Source organism: Poecilia reticulata, linkage group LG1 (genome assembly GCF_000633615.1).
Source record: "Poecilia reticulata strain Guanapo linkage group LG1, Guppy_female_1.0+MT, whole genome shotgun sequence".
Taxonomy (NCBI): Eukaryota; Metazoa; Chordata; class Actinopteri; order Cyprinodontiformes; family Poeciliidae; genus Poecilia; species Poecilia reticulata.
This window is the reverse complement of record NC_024331.1, coordinates 15,969,919-15,990,765: the sequence shown is the minus strand read 5'-3', so window position 1 is coordinate 15,990,765 and position 20,847 is coordinate 15,969,919. Positions and strand designations below refer to the sequence as shown.

The 20,847-nt window shown below is 39.2% G+C and overlaps 1 protein-coding gene and 1 long non-coding RNA gene across 3 annotated transcripts; one reads left to right on the top strand and one right to left on the bottom strand.

The window, feature by feature from the left end:
* Positions 1-980: 980 nt before the first annotated feature.
* On the top strand, positions 981-11,287 carry unc93b1 (unc-93 homolog B1, TLR signaling regulator). The gene is made up of 13 exons (XM_008407805.2): positions 981-1,188; positions 2,865-2,969; positions 3,051-3,192; positions 3,472-3,625; positions 3,712-3,873; positions 4,846-4,975; positions 5,103-5,196; positions 6,800-6,924; positions 7,612-7,794; positions 7,896-8,169; positions 8,675-8,796; positions 8,877-8,999; positions 9,864-11,287. Exons 2-13 carry the CDS (start codon positions 2,865-2,867, stop codon positions 10,116-10,118), a joined length of 1,869 nt encoding a protein of 622 aa, XP_008406027.1. The 5' UTR covers positions 981-1,188; the 3' UTR covers positions 10,119-11,287.
* LOC103464017 (uncharacterized) lies at positions 11,203-19,789 on the bottom strand. Of its 2 annotated transcripts, none has more exons than XR_001776841.1 (4): positions 19,710-19,789; positions 19,506-19,611; positions 18,273-18,381; positions 11,203-11,267 (listed from the first exon to the last, which is right to left on the bottom strand). It is a non-coding gene; the product is annotated as an uncharacterized LOC103464017 (long non-coding RNA). The 2 variants fall into 2 exon arrangements; XR_533574.2 differs by having other exon boundaries at positions 11,213-11,267; positions 18,277-18,381.
* Between the last annotated feature and the right edge of the window lie 1,058 nt (positions 19,790-20,847).

The following is a 20,847-nucleotide window of genomic DNA, read 5'->3' as shown; positions in this document are numbered from 1 at the left end:
TTAATATATTAAAAGTGTATTTTGGTACAATTATGTTTAAGTGTGTTTAAAGTTCTAATTTCGAAATTGGTACAAGTATACTTTTAGTATACTTCAGCTATACTTATAAGCAGGGGTGAAAGTAGTATTAATTTCTTGGGGGTACTATGACAAACACACACACACACATTCAGTGGTCTAGATTACAACTCTGCTACGTGGCTCCTTGGTTCCATGTCCTCCTCTGCCAGTTGGATTTCTTTCAAAATAAATGTGTGGCAAAAAAAGTGAAGTTCATGTTATGTTAGGACAGGAGACAAGATGTTTCCATCCCTGAAATTATGATGCATAGAATCACATATCTAAGTCTAAACTATGTTACAGAGTAAACACTATAAAAACATGCTTTATCTGTGGCATTGTTCATTAAAATGGCACATTACTGACGTATTAAAATTAAATACGATTGGTACACTTAATGATATTAGCGATTAGGTAATGCATTCAGCAAGTACTTTTACTTTTAATACTTAAGTATTTTTAAAAGCCAGTACTTTTTTACTTTTACTTAAGTAAAATGTTAATGTGGTACTTTGACTTTTACTTGAGTACATTTTTGTCTGTGTATTTGTACTTTTACTTAAGTAAATTTTTTGAGTACTTTCTCCACCACTGGCAAAAAGAGCCTCAACCAAATATTACAAAACATTTTATGTAGATTTTTTAATTATCTTTAAGGCATTACGACACTAACAAACATAATCAGATTTTACTCTTTGTAATCAATCTACATAATACACACGTTCTTTTCAGATAGGAAATGAATTTGTTGATCATCTTCTAATTTCTTGACATGTACCAGCAGTCTGCCCCAACATGCGTCGCTCTTTAAATGGGAAGGATTCAGCTGCTCGGAGGTACACAAAAGTTCATCGGTGTGTTTCAGTGAGAGTAGGCAGGGCTTCCTCAGTATGAGTGTGTCTGTACCTTTAAGACAAACTGCGACGCAGCAGCGGTGAGGAAGTGAGAGAGCAAACTTTCGTTTCCCCCGTGAAACTTTTTATTTATACCTTTGAGGCTCTGCTTCAGAAACGGGAACCAACAAGCAACTGAGACTAGAAGCAGCAGAGAGGGGGGAGGCGTCCGCATGTCTCTGCCTGGCAGGTGGTCAATTTGTTCATTCTGCAAGAGAATCCTGAGACCGACGTGGTGAGTGAATTTTCACTGTTTTGTTAGATAATAAAACAAGGACGCTGTAATATGAAGTTAGCTGGAAACACGCCTCAGACTGTGGGGTGGAGCAGGTTTCAGGTTTGGAATGGGGCGTTTGTGCACCACAAAACCAGCTGCCATGGTACTAGTCCATCCACGCCTAATGACTTTATTATTAATGGAAAACAAACGTGTGCACAGTTTGTAAAATATTTTAAAACTTAACTTTGTTTCCAAGAGAAATTGTTCTAGCACAAGAGAAAACACTTGTACAGCTGAAGAAATAAAAAAAAAAAAAAAATTTTTTTGACAATTATTTGAAATTAATACGCATTTATTTAGGATGGGAGAGTTCTTGTTATATAGTTTTAAAGACTTAAGGCCTCCGTGACCTGTGAAAACATTTGGTCATCACTTCCTCATTAACTTTAAAGTCAGTTCCTAAAGCGCAAAGCTGATAGCTTGTGCACAGACGAAGTTTTCAAGAATTTTATGGCTTATAAACACATGACTTTTTGATGATCAAACCTATGGAGATATGTCTGATTTTTATAAAAAGGTCACGTTTTTTACTTATCGCTAAATTGGCAAATATTAATTCCATCATAGATCATTGACCCCTGATGGTGTTGATTTCTGATCTCAAGTTTTCTCCTGAATATGTGCTAAAATAGAAATATGTGCTAAAATATTCACACTCCTTGAACTTCTTCACATTTCATACATGTATTTTATTGGGATTTATCTAATAAACCAGCACAAAAGAAGATCATTAAGGATATGTTTTTATTTAGTTATACACAAAAAGAGAGAGTGAAAAAAAACCTATTACCACAGCATGATACTGCCACCACTGTGTTTCTGTGTCAGTTAATAAATAACTTTGTTTTGATTGGTCATTTGCATGAAAAGCAAATAGATTAACAGAAAATAAATCCCCTCGGACTGGATTTAGAAACCTGAAACAACTGAGTTTTTTCCTTACTTATTAAAAAATGAATTCAAAGAAAGGAGAAATTCCCACCGCTATTAATATACTTCAGGAAAGAGGTTATGTTTGAAAAATGGTAGGCTAAAATAAGTTGGGGGAAAAAAAAACTAATTCAAATGCAAATAAGGCTAACATTCAAACAAAACACAAATATAAGAAAAAAACTCTATAATAATAAAATTGAAACATCTGACAGGATGAAGGATGATTGTAATAACTGAAAGGTACATTGTCAAAAGGGCTGTTGCTTTCAAATAATTGTTTTTGCTATGTTTACTTATTAAAATGTGTCAATAATCTTTGATATCGTGTGTTTATTAGGCCATTTTTTTATTTCCATCCCTTTGTTTTTCTTAATTTCAACTTTAGAAGTAATCTAAACTCCAGGTATTATTAGTTACATTGATAACTTGCGTAGTAATAGGACTGTTATTTTTAATAACTGATTAATTATTTTGTTAATTAATTATTAACAAAATATTGGTGTGGTGGGGTACAGAATGAAAGAAAGAAAAAAATCAGCAATTAAAACCTACAAACGCTAGCTGACTACATAATACATAAATGTGCCTCAAATTATAAAAAAAAATATTTATTGCTATTTCAACAAACCGTTAAATACAATTTCAATCAGTTTGAGAAGTTTTTTTTAATCTTGTGCACTGCCCTCTTTGGTCACCAGATGGAGGCAACTGTGGGAGAACAGCTCATTGAGGATGGTGATCAGGTTGTAGCGCCTCCCAATGGTGGCGCGGGCGAACTGCTGGATGTGGGGCAAGAGGGAGAGGTGAGCTCTGATTAGGATCAGTAAAAGATGCTGATTTCTTGACGCAAACAGCTGCTGACGTAACTTCCTTTTTCTGCTCAGATGGAGGAGTTTCTGGGCCCACAGGCACAGTACAATGAGGAGGAGGAAGAAAGGAAGTACTACAGAAGAAAGAGGCTGGGAGTCATCAAGAATGTTGCTGCCAGCAGCTTTGGAGCCATGATTGTGTACAGTGTTTATATGGGTGAGCTTCTATCCATTCTGTCCGTCCATCCATCCATCCATCCATCCATCCATCCATACATACATACATACATACATACACACACACACACGCACACACACACACACACACACACACACACACACACACACACACACACACATACGACTGAAAGGAGTCTCGAGGTGTTTGGAATTTTGGAAAGATGTGCTGGAACCTCAACAGAGAAAAGAGATAAAAACACTTGCATATAGCAGAGATTAAGATGTGTTTATATCATCCTGTGTTTGTTTTCTCTAGGCCTTTTACAGATGCAGCTGACTCTTCATTACGACATGACCTACCGTGAGGTGAAATACAGCAACCTTGGTCTTGAGGACATCGACCGGAAGATGCTGATGGGCATCAACGTGACCCCGATTATCGGCCTCCTTTACACCCCCGTACTCATCAGGTGGAGTCACACAGACATAAAGGAAACATGAATCCCTTTATCTTTATCTGATGGTTATTTTTCCCCATGTTTTATCTCCTTTTCAGGTTTCTTGGCACTAAGTGGATGATGTTTCTGGCCTCAGGAATCTATGCACTATTTGTCTCAACCAATTACTGGGAGCGGTACTACACATTAGTTCCTTCAGCTGTAGCCATTGGTGTGGCCATTGTGCCTTTTTGGGCTTCTCTGGGAAGTTACATAACAAGGTGAGGCGCAAAGCGCTAAAGAAGACAGATTTTTACTGATCTGTTTTGCTTCAGGTTGAATATAAGCACAGTGTCTGTGCTAAGGCGTTTTGGTTATTTTCAGTAATTTGAGATACTAGTATCCATAATATAGCACCTACTAGAGAAACTAGGGAAGCAAATTAATTACAAACAAAAAGTCACATCAAGTAACCTGGTCAGATAGCATTCATTATTCACTGTTTTGTGTATTCTACAAAATACAGCATAGTCGTCAGCAAAGAGACATACTTTTACTTTAACTTGAGACCTTTGTCAGTGGCAGGACTTACAAAAATCAAGCTGCTGAGCATAATGATGTTATATATAAAGGGGTGAAAAAAAATCATGGGCAGAAAGCCTACACGACAATGTTGAACTTACCTTGTAAAATCCCAAACTGGTTTTGAAAATCTTCAGTGGTTCGGCTCCTCGTGATGTTTTGGTTCATCTTAGAGCTACCGGTTCAGTAACCCATGGAGCATCCGGTGGGAGTTGTGAGGCCCTTTCTGTAAGAAATCTGGAAGAAAGGTCCTTTTCTGTGGAAGGTGTCAGTATGAGGAGCTGCTTCACTGCAGATCTAAAAATGAACACAGCTTTGCATCATTTGAGTTTAAAAGTGAAGCAGTGTGTAAGGACTGACAAGTTATGCCCTTATAGCGGACTGCCACTATTTTGGAATCAATTTGACGATGTGTTCAGGGTTTTAAATTGTGGAGTCTGTGTTGTCTTTTGTGTTTGCATTTTAAACTATATTGTTTTACTATTTGTGATGCGATGATAAGCCAAACTAGGAGCTGACTTTGCAAATTATCTTAGACTAGCAGAGTTGTTTTCTCTATAAAATTGTCCCCAGAAAAGGCATAATTTATCTATGTGTGTGTGTTTAAATAAATGTGAGCTGTTTTTTGTCGTAAAGCTCATTCTGCCACACACTCCCCTCCCCTCCTGCAGGATGGCGCAGCAGTACTATGAATACGCCAACTACAAGGAGGAGCACGTTCAGGAGCAGAGGAAGCTTCCAAAGGGGGCCTGCTACAGCTACATCATCACCTTCCAGTCCATTTTCTTTGTCATCTTCAATGTGAGTCTGTACCTTTGCCCCTGCTCTGCAACCGTTTTCCACCCGTGCGTCATATTGTGTAAAACCGACACTGAACACGAAGAGAAAATCAACGTAAATGTTTTTGTTGTATTTTCTTCCATGTCAGCTGAGCTTCGTCTTCGCCGAGTTCCCCATGCGTCTCGTCCTCCACGAACACCTGCATGATAACAGCCACGTTCTCTGCAACGTGAAAACATGTGGTAAACGCATCCTGTTTTGACTGGGGACAGATGAGGAAAGCACTGAAAATATTTCAGTCTGAGAATAGTTATGTCTTATCAACTTATTTGCATTTGATTATGTTTTAGCAGAGAGGAAAAACAAAACTCCAGCCAAAAAGTGTAACACATGGAGAGAAAAAATAGCTTAAGGCTCTTTATTAAGTTACATCATTTTTTTCTTCACCTATAGGTTTAGTGTTAAGCACGCTACATCATCCTCCACACTTATTAGCACTCCTGGGTTAGATGTGTTAAAAAAAAAATTCATATTCATAATCTCATCTCACCCTGAAAATGATAAAACACAGACTTTATTCTGCTCACTTTTGCTGTAGGTATCATGTAACCTACTGGTCCATTTTTGTCTTGGGTGATACTCAGAAAGGGGAAAGACAAAATAACATGTCAAGTGTTGAGGTTTATAAATTAGAAAATGGCTGCAAGTATTCACCTACTTCTTCAAAGTTGCACATATTTACAATTAAAATCAAAAATAAAATAAAATGGGAAAGAAAATGGCATTAAGATTAATTTAGCTTCTAAAGATTGACCTGTTAAGTAAGTAGCAAGCAACATTTTGTCAAGTTACTGTCAGTGCATGGGCGTTACGTAGGGGTCAGAGTTGAAACTTTAAAGTGTTTATTTCATACATCGAAGTGCGATGTGCCAAAAATAGTGCAGCTGGTACCTTTTGCTAAAAATACAAATATTTTCTGCTGTGCACTCCTGTCCTTTTTAGTCATGCAATCCTGTTAGATTGAACTTTTGTGTAACAAACATGCCAAAGAATGGACTCTACTGCAGAGTACAGCAAAGAATCTGTGATGCTGTGGGTCTGTTTTTTGTTTCAAAGGCTGTTGCATGAGTGAATGGCATCATGGGTAGTTTGAAATACTAAAAGTTCTTAAGTAGGAATTTAGTGGATTCTGTGAAAAAACTAAAACAATTATATTATGTGGTCTTTCAGCAAAATAAGTATCTTAAACTTGAGGCCAAAGCAACACAGAAACGATTCACTGATGAGAAAATCAACCTGGCTAAACGGACATTTTAGTCCTTCAGAAAAAAGCTAACCTCTTCATGAGGAACTGAAAACCCTGCTGCTATTTTCAGCCAGACTGATTTCTAAGATGGGTCTGCTCCTCTCAGGAAGTTCATCATCTGTAAACCCACATCAACTCTTCCTACAGTTGTTCTTGCACCGAGTTTCTCTTTAAACTGTTTTAAATTCAATCCATAAAGCCTTCACTGGTTTGTATTGGCTTGGGGTTCTGGGACTCATCTACAGTCGGTTTGATTGATTTTCTTAAAGTGGAAGTGCCCACTGAAGCAAATGGAAGTATAGGTCCTCGTTTCTCCTGCAGTTCATCCAATTCTATAACATACAAAGCCTTAAACATGAACTCTTTGAAAAGCCACCACCTCTGATAGTTTCCCTTTTTTTTTGTCACACACACTGAAACTAACTTTATTTATATCTCTGAGAAACTGAAAGCAGAATTTTCCAAACGCCTTTGGTGTAAATCTTCATATTTGCAGCTGTTTTCTACCGATCAAACCTGCCTTTTTATCCGACGTTCAGGTGCTGCAATCAAAGGCATCATCCCGGGCTTCAACAGCACCGTTCTGAGAAACCTGCCCCGCTCCATGCTGCTCATCGAGGTGGAGAGCATCCTGATGGGTTTCGCCTTCCTCGCCATGATTATTGTAAGAGATGCGCTAGGGAACAATTTTACATTATTCTTTAGATCAATTATATGATCTTTTTGTTGTGGTTCTTTTTAACTATAAAAATCTCTTTTATAGTTGTAATAAGAATCATTATTTGAAGAATGATCGTAGCTATTTAATGAGTTGTTTTAGTTTTTTTACACTCCACTCCTTGCATGCAACTTGAATCTGCATCTTATAAGCGGCAAAAGTCAAATACAGTTCCTACATTCAGTTGTTGAGATCCCATTAGACAGCGTGGTTATTATTCATTATGTGCAGCAGCACCGCTTCCTGTTTTACCCGCTGTTTTCAATAACAGGTAATTTGAAAGCTGCTGGTCTTGTGTGTGGTTACTTCTTGTTCTGGCGTCAAACATTTGACCTCAAGCTTTCTCACTGAAGAGGAGTAATGAGACGTAATCGGAAAAACGTAAATTACTCACTGTAAAATAGAAATAGAGCCGTAAGTATTTATTCTTTTGAGAACTTTATCACATTTTGTCATGTTGCAACCACTAACTTCAACACCAACTCCATAAACGTTTTAGGGCCTTTGGTGGCCGTAGCTGTCATGACTGGTTTCCCAAACAGTCCAAACTCCTCGTGATGCGGAGAATATTTACGTTACTCAGCATTACCTTCACTCAGCATGACCTATAATCAGTGTGTTTTCTTCCCACAGTTCCTGCTGCTGTGTGGCCCCGCCTACCGGCCGACGGAGGAGATCGACCTCCGTAGCATCGGCTGGGGGAACATCTTCCAGCTGCCCTTCAAGCACCTGCGGGATTACCGCCTGCGGCTGCTCTGCCCCTTCTTCATCTACAGCGGACTGGAAATGCTGTTTATCATCAGCGGGTTCTCACTGGTACTGAACTGAATGCGCTGATTTTCTACAGTGACCTGCCGGTTACATCCAGGTTTGGTCGTAATAAATGGTATAATTATCTTTTCCCCCCACCCCAACAGTCCTATGGCGTCTGCATTCTGGGCATAAAATCCCTCTGGCTCCTCATCCTGGTCTACGGCCTCTCCTGCTCCGTGTTCTCCCTCCTCTCTCTCAGCCTCCTGCGCTTCCCACGATGGGTGTGTCTGATGGGGGGCGCTGCGGTGCATGGAGTCCTGCTGGTGGTTCTCCTCATTCTGACTGTTAAGCCAAACTCACCAGAGTATCTGGGTCCCCTGCTGGTGATCGTGGTGCTGTGGGGACTCGGCAGTGCCCTGAACAAGACAGGGGTCAGCAGTGAGTATCTGTGATCATCCAGTTAACATCATAACTACGGCTGAAACGATTAATCGACCACTGAAATTATTTCTCTATCTATTTTTAGCTTCACCCTACATTTATTTTCTTATTGAAAAAAATGTATTTAATTATATTTGCATATTTTAATGTATTTGTAATACTGTGTAAAAAAGGGTTAAGTGGTTAAATTAAAAATCTGTACAAGGTTCTTGTTTTTTTATCCAATTAATCCATTAATTATAAAATAATTGATAGATCAACCAAATAAAATAATTGTTAGTTGCGGCCCTAGTAACAGCACAGCCACTCTTTCCATTGTAGATTGTTTGGTTTCGCATTTTTACTGATAATAGGAATATTAAACAGGCTAACATTAAAAAATACTAATGCACTCTTCACATTTTTAATCGATCATAATATAGATGCTTTTTAAAAAGGATTTTGAATTCTTGTGTTGCTCTTAAAATGGTTTTTCTCGTATAATTGTCTCTGTGCGCCCCAGCTGTTGTCGGCCTTCTGTACGCTGAGGAAAAAGAGCGCCTGGATTTCGTCTACACCATCTACCACTGGTGGCAGGCCATCGCCATCTTTGTCGTCTACCTCTGGTCCCAGATGCCCATGAGGGTACGTTTTAGCTCATAGTGTTTTCCTGGATGTAATCTTATATGCTAATATGTTATTTTATTAATCTTGTTGCCTCTTAGGCTAAACTGTCCATCCTGCTGGCTACGTTGTTACTGGCGTGCTACTGTTATTGGGTGATGGAGCGCCGCGTGGCACAGAAAGTGAAGCCTAGAATGCCTCGCATCCCTCGGCCAAGACACAAGGTGACCCATCTCTCTGCGCATGTGCAGCTGCTTAAAGGGAAAGCACAGATTTTCTAATGCAAAAGTTAGAAGCAGTTGAAATCTTATCTGCAATATAGTGATAATCCAGATTAGTTAGTCCTGGAGACTGATGCTAATGTTTGTTTTCAGTTTTCTCATGTTTGCCTCGGGGTGTTAAACAGAAGTTAATACTTTTTAACACAGGAAAATGAAGTAAGAGGCTGTGTACCTCTCATGATCTTCCTGTGCGAAACACAAACTGAGAACAGAACATGAAGTGTAATTTCAGTTATAGCAAATGTCTTATTTAAAATAAGCACAGAGGTGTTGGCATCATGTCGTGGGGCTGCTTTGCTACAGGAGGGACTGGTGCACTTCACAAAATAGCAGAGACAAATGTAGAGACAACTCAAAACATCTGCCATGAAGATGGAGCGTGGGTTCAGTTGTGTCTTTCAAATAGACTATAGACTAAACATGCAGACACATCAGTTACGAATGTGCTTAAAGACAACAAGGTCAATATTTTTGGAGTCGTCATGACAAAGTACCGAACTCATTAAATCAAAATTTGACGACAGGGTTGAAAAGATGTGTGTGAACAAAGGACCAGAACTCCAGCAAACTGTTGAGAAGCTTGGTGGTGATTTTAAACCGTATACATAAATCATTCATGAGACGGTGCATTCAGACTGGAAAAGTTTCATCCTTTCTGTTTTTTTCATACTCCTGATACCTTCTAATGCAGACATGAAAACTTGTTCACCTGATTGTGCAGGAGTGACTGAGGTCTCAAAATCACAGCCGAGTTGTAAAAACATCCAAGTGGAGAGTAAAAATAAAAGCGTATGTTTTTACCCTCAGGTGAAAGGCTACCGCTACCTGGAAGAGGACAACTCTGATGAGTCAGATTCAGAGGGAAGCGAGGAGGATGACGACGAAGACGAGGAAGAGCGGATGGAGGAGGATGAGCGCGTTGTGGAGGAGATGGTAGCAGGGGACAGGGAGGAAGGAGGCCGGGACGCCAGAGCCGAGGGCGCTGACTCGCCCAGAGCCCAGAGAAGCGGGGCTGAGGGTCGGGGGGCCCACGCGGAGGACGACGACGGAAGGGAGATATGACAAAATGAAAGAATGAGGAACAATGGGAAGCACTATGCTACTATAATGTTAACTGGCTATATATTTAAAGCAGAAAGGGAAGAAGGCCTTGAGCAGCGAAACTTTCTGCATTATGGTCACATCTTGGTAGAATCGTCTGTGGGTCGTCCTAAGAGCTGGTTAGTGCGGCCAGCTTTGCCTTTTTCAGACCAATGCAGTGGAAGGTGGCATACGCCTTAACATTTTACACATTTTGATGTATTTCTCTGGTGTTTTATGTGACAGATCAACACTTTTACTTCACATTGTTGCCCCACATTCATCTCCATTCGTCATCCCACAACCTCTGATTAGTCTAACTGCTCCTTCTGAAAAAAAAAAGCATCCCCACAGCATGAATCTTCCACCATCATGCTTCACCATGGCGATTGTTTGTTTCACAATTATGTGCTACTTTGTGTTGGTCTATCACATCAAATCCTAAGGAAATGCATTAAAGGTTCTGGTTGTTGAAGTCTGGACAATTTCACTGCTAATAGCACCTTAACAAGGAACTACAGCTCTTGTTTGGTCGATTTTTAAACATAAATGTTCATAAGTTTATGGGCAAACACATTTTTTTCCCCCTCATGTCTTAAAATGTTCTATTTTTACATGTGTATAAATATTTTGCAGTATATTGAGGGCTGTAGTTTCCAATGCCTGATCACACTCTTAATCTACAGTTTCATATCTCTTCAGTTTCTTAACCACATGTATCTTAGCAGATGGTTAAAATTCATAAACAGTTTTATGCCTGTTTGTTTTTATAAAGCTAAGCAGCTGCCTTGAGGAGGCCATGACAGTCTTTAAGGGTGATAAAGCCTTGAAGATAAAAAAAAAAAATACACACAAATGATGGTTTTTCAGATATCAGTGTTTTATAGAATTTCGTTGGAAGGAAAGTTTTAAAATCTTTTTTATCTTAAATGTATATTTTCTTAATGTAATGTTGATGTTTTTGGATGAGACTGTATGTTTCTTGTTAACATGTTCTGTCTACAGTTAACAATTTAGAGCACAATGCTTTCAGTTTTCTATCCGCTCAATTCGCGCTGCATGTTTACCAGATCTATCGATGAGCAGGCTCTTTTGTTGAATCTGGAGAGTACTTGGCTGTAAAAGAAAGATCTGAAAGAAACAGATTTGAATAAAAAAAAAAAAATTAGCAATTGATTTTATCATTTGAATAGCAGCATGAAAACTTTGTATTAACAGCAATTTTAAAAGAGCCTGCTTTATTCTGTTGAATGTGAATAAGACTTTTTTGTCGTTTTAACTTCTGTCTTGCATTAAGACCAGGATGACAGGGTGGCTGTAAACCTGCTTTTCTGAAGGATAGCAGAGAAGAATATGAATGTGCGCTTAGATTTAATGCAGTTCAGTATTCAGCAGTTCCAAAGGTGAACCAAGACAGACGGCTGTTTAGTTAGCAGCTTTTATTGCCATTGGAAAATTCATAAAATCTGCAAAAACATATAAATGAAGCTACTCTCATTTTCAAAACGTGCAACGATTCGTCTACAGCTGAGGTGATTTACTGCAAACAAGTTCAGCTACAGATTTTTGTGTTGAACTATAGAAAACATTGTATTTCCAAACACGGGCTGCACAGTGGCGCAGTTGGTAGAGCTGTTGCCTTGCAGCAAGAAGGTTCTGGGTTCGATTCCCGGCCCCGGTCTTTCTGCATGGAGTTTGCATGTTCTCCCTGTGCATGCGTGGATTTTCTCCGGGTACTCCGGCTTCCTCCCACAGTCCAAAAACATGACTGTTAGGTTAATTGGTCTGTCTAAATTGCCCCTAGGTGTGTGTGTGTGTGCATGGTTGTTTGTCCTGTTTGTCTCTGTGTTGCCCTGCGACAGACTGGCGACCTGTTCAGAGTGACCCCGCCTCTCGCCCGGAATGTTAGCTGGAGATGGGCACCAGCAACCCTTCCGACCCCACTGAGGGACAAGGGTGAAAGAAAATGGATGGATGGATGGATGGATGGATGTATTTCCAAAGGCACACACACTGTTCAAAGAGAACTCAAACTCCTGATTAGAACAGCAATGAGGTTGTGGCATCGCAAAAACATGCAATGTCTTATAAGTCAAGTCTTATTTGACTTGTAAGACATTTTTCTTATAAGTCAAGTAAAAAACATTTGACTTAAGAAAAACGTCTTGTTCCACGGGGAGATTATTTCATTTATCACTAGTACCTTTCCATCAATATTAAGGAGTTATTGACTTAAAACAAGGATCTATACTACCCTGAGAAGTTAATTGTACTAAGATATTTGCACTAGAAGGTAGATGGCAAACACTTGATTTTGTCGGGTCTCTCTTTGTGGAGTTTGTCTCTTTTCCCAGTACATGTGTAGGTTCTCACCTCTCACAATCCAAAAAAGTTATATTAATAAGTTATTCCAAATTACACATAGGTCTGAATGGATGCATGTTGTGATGGACTGGTGATCTTTCTTCCGATGTCCGTTAGAGACAGGCGCCAGGGTCTCTGCAACCCAGCCAGGACAAGCTGGTCTAGACGACGGATGGATGAATGGCATTCGCTTGTGTGTTCACTTTTATTAAAATTCTTCCTCTATCTTTGAGCAAAAGAATGTCCCCTCTCAGTGCTTTTCCATAGTTAAACAGACACTAAACTCTGCAGGATTTTCAAATGCTGCAAGGGGCATCTAACTTGTATCACTGACTGGATTAAGTCTGAAAAGCTGCACTTGAATTGAATCCAACTATTGAAAAGTGTTAAAAGTTTTTATTCAAAAAGTGCAGTTGCAGTCTTTCCCGTGACGCAGAAACAGCTTTGTGTGTGCTGTATGATTATACCTAATGGCCTCCCTTCTCCCAGATGAAAGCTTGACCTGTCACAGGAAGAAAATCACCGAGGGGAGATAATAACATTAATTTGCAGCTTTGGTCCAGATATTGTGCTTATTCTTTGTAATGCCGTCATCACATCCTGAGCGTTAAAGTAGAGCAGATTTATTGTTAATGTCCTTCATTATGCCTGAATCTTTCCTGCTGCGACAGGAAAATATCTGGAGTGCAGAAATATCTTGTTAATGACGACAAGTTGACTTTTTTTTCTTTCAGATCTGCTGTTGGGTCTTATAGAGATGTTTTGTTCTGCGGGAGATTTTTCAATGTCATTGCAGTGAAGCGCAGGTGCTTCCAATGATGAATCTGTCCCACTCCAAGCGAGGAAACATTATTGGCTAGATTAAAAAAAACAAACAAAAAAAAAACAGATTCTATTTTTATTTGGTTGGCTGGTTTTACACTTGGAGATCACATTTCTTAGTTAATTTCAGAGTGAATTTACACCTGAACATGTTATCTATATTCTATGGTGTATTAACTATTATGCACAACACGTATTTTAGTGAACTGAGAAACATCCTTATTGCACTGTTCCCCATATATTTTTTAGAGTTCGCAATATTTAATGCAAAGTTGCTCTAAAAGTTGCATTAAAAGTCCATTAAAAGTGCCAACTTTGCCTAATTTTGTAAATTATAATTTAATGCGAAGTTGGCATTTTTAATGGACTTTCAATGCAACTTTTAGTGCATCTTTGCATTAAAAGTGTCATTATTTACCAAATGACACTTCATGACAACAGTCATAAACATTCATAAAGACTTCTGTTATATTCATGACAAGTGTTAGTCATGTTTTTGACAGTATCATGTCAGTCTTATGCACATCCCTTCAAATAAAGTGTTATCCTGTTGTCTTTACTGATATTTCTTTTCTGCATACACTGAAGCAGGAGCTTAAAATAGATGAAAGCGATTACGTTTTGCTTACAAGATGTGTATTGTATTTTCTATTCACCCTCTTTTAAAATTAAGTGGGTAAAAAAACAAACTAAACACATATCTCCATGGAAACTCTGAAGAACAGCAAGTAAAGAATGAGATATAACTGATTCCTTGAATCAACTTTCAGAGTATGTTCAAATACCAGCACTCGCATACCAAGGACAGAGTTCACTGGTTTAATCAAGAAGAGCAAATCAGATATTTGACGGTTGCTCTCTCCTAAAATAAACTCTTAAAGAATAAGTTTGTCTTAGTCTTTAGGGTGTTTGAAATTAACTCTCTGTAAGAGACTAGAGACAGAGAGGAGCAACAAGTGATATCACTGTTAATGAATCAATAAATAAAACAAAAACAATCTATTTAAAGCTAATTACATGTGTAAGAAAACATGAGCACAAGCTGATACAAAAGGATCAGGGAAGCTGGAAGATTATGCTAAATACAAATTATCTATTTTTGCTTCATAGTTAATATAATACTAATTTTTGTGAATCAAAAATTGTTTATGTTACTCTTGAGATACCTGTCTCCGTTTTGTGTGCAGCTATTAAAGTTAATTAGTTTCGCTTCAAGACAGGATTCGTGACCGTTTGCAATGCGAGAAATGCTCATTAAGCAGATGTTTATTGCATGAATCCACAGCTGAATAAAAACAGTTTACCGAAGGATGCTCATGGGGCTTTTTATGTTTTAATAAGCCTGTCTGCTGTGATGATCTGCAGAAATCTAGTACATAAATTAGTCATTAGAAATGAGAAGCTAAATTGTTTTTTTTTTAAGAATACTGGTCCCACTCTTTGTGTTGTCAGCGGTCAGTACATAGAATAACAAAACAACTGAGAAAGAAGCTTATTTTTTTATATGTTTTCTTTTTCTTCTATATGCATCAGGTGTTTAAATTATCATTTTGAATGATCAGGTATTTTCTCAAAAGTCTCTTCATGTGTAACAGAATAAAACTTGCTGAATTCATCCACAGTGGCCCCTAAACCTGTACATGCTTGGTAACATGTTCTTCCATTTTCTTCTGATGGCTCCTCATATTTGAAGCCTTAGTTTAAGTTTTAATGTTCAGACTCTGATATTGTTGTGTCTCAATACTGAGGTAACAATGTACAAAAATATTATGTGAAGTTCTGTGCAAATTGTCAAAACACATTCCTGCATGTCCGCACTGTTTTATCTGCTCAGTCTAAACTTTATTTAACTTGTACAAAAACAAAATATTCCTTAAAACAAAGAAACTATGGCTGGGGTGGGGAGGTAGATGCTAGATCCCACTTGGTTTGTGTTGTAGTTATGGTCCAAAGCCCTCTGAACCAAACTGAGGTCAAGCTCAGGGGTTCTTTTGCTCAAGTCCACCCTGCTGCCGGTCTCGATACGAGGCTCCTCAGTGCCTGATGCGTTTGATGGACTGGATGTTTGGTGTCTGACAGTGGGAGCCCCAGTTCCTCCAGTGCTGATTATCTCCACTGTGCCTCTCATGCTCCATGATGTACCCTGGAGCCCGGCTACTCACAGCACACAAAGCTAAGGAGAGGCACAGCCACAAAGGGGGATGATTAAACAGACAGCAACAGGCTCAGGCTGATCAAGCTTAGACTGTTGAAGCAGTTTCAGCTCTAAAATGTGATTTTTTTTTTTCTTTCACTTTATTATATTTGTTAGAAATTGTTTAGCTTTTAAAGTTATTTGTATCATCTCTGTGTTGGGTATTTGCAAAATACTTTGTATTATACTTTGTATTACCATTGCAAAATTAGAGATGTCATTCTCACATGTAAAACATTTAGCAGGAACATTTGTGTTCAAAGCTCTCCATCATAAATCAGCAAATTCAAAGACTGGCTTTTGGAAAATAAATTATTATCCTGGCTGAAATCTTTTTAGATTATATTAGAAATGTATAACATCTAACTTTCCTCTTAAGCCAATTGTTCAGGCTGTTTGGAGGTGCTGGGTCTATGTGAAAGATACCATCACCGGTGAAATCGAAATCCAAAAAACCGTATTCCCATAATGACTAAACATGTTGACTCTACTATATGTATGAAAACATATTTTATGTATCTTCTCCCCTGAGTGGTTTTTGTTTTGGATGAGCAGATTTCCCCCCTCACCTCCAATCCTGTACGAGCTTCAACAACAGGATCTCTCTCAGAACTGAAAATGTGTTCTGTTTGTTGAGAAGTCAAAGCAAAGGGGCAGAGACTGACAAAAATAAAGTTAAAACTAGGACAAATGAATTTGTTTTGCAACACAGCGTATTATTGCATTGGAAGCAGCCGTCAAATGATGGATAAACTATAGGATAAACATGATCAAATAATCAGGATTTCTCAAAGCTGAGCCATTGACACAAAGCAGCACTATTCTTCTATCCATCCATCATCTTACAGGCTTATCCCTGGAGAGGTTACCAGGGGTGCTGGTGCCTATCTCCAGAGGTCAAAGGGCGAGAGGCGGGGAACACCCCGGACAGGTCGCTAGTCGCTGTACTATTTACACCAAATTCTGGCTCTGGAGTCTTAATGTCGCACCTGAAATCAAAAATTATTGGACCAGGTAACATTGATCTAATCTGTAATTTTCTGGATTTGGAGAACTGTATCCTCAGTTTCCTGTTTTAAGCTGACAGGAGAGTCACTTGGTGTGATTTTCACAGGGTTTAGATGTTGATGTTTGAGCTACTGTTGGCTTTTATATCCTCTTGACCTATTTTCCCGACACCAACAAGACAATTACATTCACGAAGCAATCAGACGGTCATCTGCAAACCCAAGGGATGCTTGTACATGAAAATCCCATCAGATCAGCATTTTCTGAAACACTCAGACCTGCACGTCTGGCACCAACAGTCATGCCACCATCCATCCATCCATCCATTTTCTTCCGCTTATCCGGGGTCGGGTCGCAGGGGCAGCAGCTTCAGAAGGGAGGCCCAGACTTCCCTCTCGCCAGCCACTTCTTCCAGCTCCTCCTGGGGAACCCCAAGGCGTTCCCAGGCCAGCCGAGAGACGTAATCCCTCCAGCGTGTCCTGGGTCTTCCCAGAGGCCTCCTCCCGGTGGGACGTGCCCGGAACACCTCACCAGGGAGGCGTCCAGGAGGCATCCTTACCAGATGCCCGAGCCACCTCAACTGGCTCCTCTCGACGTGGAGGAGCAGCGGCTCTACTCTGAGTCCCTCCCGGATGACTGAGCTTCTCACCCTATCTCTAAGGGAGAGCCCAGCCACCCTGCGGAGGAAGCCCATTTCGGCCGCTTGTACCCGTAATCTCGTTCTTTCGGTCATGACCCAAAGCTCATGACCATAGATGAGGGTGGGAACGTAGATCGACCGGTAAATCGAGAGCTTCGCTTTTTGGCTCAGCTCTCTCTTCACCACGACGGACCGGTACAGCGCCCGCTTCACAGTAGACGCTGCCCCAATCCACCTGTCGATCTCCCGCTCCCTTCTTCCCTCATTCGTGAACAAGATCCCCAGATACTTAAACTCCTCCACTTGAGGCAGGACGACCCCCCTGACCCGGAGAAGGCACTCTACCCTTTTCCGGCTCAAGACCATGGCCTCGGATTTGGAGGCACTGAGCCTCATCCCGGCCGCTTCACACTTGGCTGCGAACCGCTCCAGTGAGACCTGCAGATCACGTTCCGATGAAGCCAACAGGACCACATCATCCGCAAAAAGCAGAGATGCCATCCTAAGGCCACCAAAACGGATTGCCACCTTCAAAGTTAATTATATCTTATTCTTCCTTATTCTGATGATAGGTTTTCAGTATGTCTAGTTGTGCTAATGGTCTACTTTAATATTTTTGTAATCAAACAATTAAATAGACGTGGTTCTTAAAGTGGCTAATGAAGTGAATGTTTATAATTCAATTAACTTATGTAACGCTGCAATAAACATGTGAATGTTGGTCTTCTTCTTACAACTTGCAGCTGCACCAAATTTTAATTTATTTTCCTCGGTTTTAGTTTATTATGTGAATGCAATGTGCTCTGATTACTTTCTCAAGACACCTGAGAGATATCATTTTAATTGTTTTGTACATTAACTTCCTCTTTTCTGTATCCACTGTCTACGTTTCTCTTAGAGTAATTCTTTTGAAATACCCATAAAAACACAAAAACACTTTTGTTTTAAACTCACCAAATGACTTAATGAGTGTCGCTTTGTAGATAAAAGAGCGTTTGAGCTCCATTATGCTGAAAAGTGACTCAGCGGGCCTTTTTTTTTTTTATTACCCTGTCTTAAGATTTTCTGAAACTTCATTTATGATTAAAAAAAAAGCCAGTAGACTTACTTACTCTCCACTCTGCACATGCGTGGAGTCGACCTCGGGCATGAACCAGCCTGCAGGGACGGATGAAGTACTCCCTCTCGAAAATCATCATGCGGCTACTGTGATGAAACTGTGAAGATGTTTGCATGCTTTAGTAAAAAAAGGTTAAATATGTAATATGAAAACTGTGAACATGAACCGGGCAGCGCACACCTGACAGACAGAAACATTTAAGCAACTATGGGGGCTTTCCCCCCCCACATTTTTTCACTCTTAAATGATTTTTTGAGACTTCTCATGAACAAAAACAACAGTGTGCTGAGAGCAGTGTAAAATCTGCCTCGTATTTCCTGTGAAAGAAAATTGCCAAGGTGATTATTTCAAAGTATAATACAAAGTGAGAAGTAGGCGTTGACATGTCATGAAATGCATTTTTTTCTCTTTGTTTCAGGAGTTAAAATATTGGCTAAACATCTAAACATGTAAAAGTTGCTGTGTCAGTTGATTTAATACAGAGGATTAAAAAAATGTTTTATTAAATAAGTACAATATTTTAAATTGCATACATTTAAAATATTAACTAATTTATTTTTTGTGAATATTAGAAGGGATTTATATAGCAGTACAAGATAGTACAATAATGTAATTGTTTGTATATTTAGATCTTTTTTGTGGATTACCAGCATGTAAATACTTTAGCATTTCAAATGTTCTTTCCTTATGACGTCATCTATTTTGTCCCTCCTGCATCAACACAAAATGATGCTGCCACTCTATACTTCAAAGTTACGATACAGTTATCTCATGTACAAGCTCCATCTTCCTGCCAAGCTCTTCAGTTTTAGTTTAATTAGCTACGTTTGAGTGCATTTGCAAACAAGCATCTGGGTTTTTATATTTATTTTGAAGTAATTCCTGTTTGATCAGCTTTTTGGTTTGTGACAGAACAGGACTTGTTTTACTTTGAATAATGACGCTCCCTTTCTAGCTTCTGTCAGCAAGGTATTGTTGGTTTTCTCTCAGAAATAAATAACATAAAATACTAATAAAGCACATTTAAGTTTGAGGTTGTAAACTGACTAACTGCAAATTAATGGGGAATCACTATACAAACAAGCTTTTTTCCTCCGGTGATGCTGAATATATTTCACATCACTCACTTCTCTCCTCTACTTTCTGGTGAATGCAGAATACACACCACATATATACAGATACAACCAGACACACAACAATCAGCTGCTCACTGAGACTTACCGGCTGTGTGACTCACGCTCCACTCGGATGGAGCGGATGCTGTCCATGCCGCGGTCATGAACTCCAGACACTTGCCCTGGAAGTGCTCCTGTTCAAACATAGTCACCTGTTGGGGGGGTGGGGGGGGAGCAGCACATGGGGAATGGAAGGAAACAGCCTGTTTGCAACAAGCATTTTCAGTCTAAGTGAAAAGTGTGATCTTACTTTAAAAGAAGGGAGCTGTGCCCACGGCCCTGAAGGAGATGGGTGAGCTCGTGTAGGTTTTGGAATATCTATTCATGGCTAGAAAATAAGAAAAGGTCAGGAAAAAACCAAGGGAAGTTTTGTAATAATTAAACGATAACTGAATAAAAAAACAAAATACACAAAATGTTGCGTTTTAAGCTTAATTTTCCACAAAACGCACACATAAATGATCAAATAAACCATTTGTGTCCCAACAACAGCTCCAGTTTGACTGTTTTCCCTCTTGAAAAAAAAATCAGTAATTTATACTTTATCAGACTGTTTTCCTCGGACTTCCCACGCAACAAATCATCTTTAGACTTTGGTCTCAAACTGGACCTTCTGTTTCATATGAACGGTCACGCGCCGTGCTCGTATCGCGCATGAGCTCTCGCGACTTGGCTAGGTGAGCCTGTCAAGTGTGATGAAAATAAGACCAACCTCTTCCGGCTGGCCAAAACCTTCAAAATAAAAGCTAATCGTGACCTACATACCAACCTGACACTGTAATGCAGTACCAGCATACTTGTAAAAAATAAAACTTTATGTATTTTTTGAAGCATTTCTGTCAAAATACAAAAGTTAGTATTTGACAAGATATTTTATATAGACTAGATATTGCTAAGAATATTATTAAAAACATACTATTATTGCGTATTGTTCCATAAATTATCATTATGTCTTGTGACAATTATGTTTAATGAAGTTTTTTAAAAATTATTATTTCTTTTACCATTATTATTTTTAATAATTAATATTTCTTGACTTGCTATTTCAGGAAGACGTTTGTTGAAAATGGCAAACTGTTGTTTCAGGTTTTCACATTAATTTGTATTTTTTTTTATTTACTCTTTCATTGAAGACAGAAGAGAAAATTAGCTTTGAAAACACGCTTTTTGAGAGGCAACTATTAAGTGACGGGAGAGTTCCGTGGTTCCTCTAACTAACATTGATCAACTTGACGCAGGTTGCGGAAAGAGGCACTTCTGAGCTCAAATCTGTGCGTAAAGTGAAGGAATGGGTTGAGCGCGCACACCAGCGGTTAGGATCCAACTCTGTCTTTGTTAACCCTGAGCGCCCTGTCGACTCAGCAGATCATATAGACAGGACCCACAGA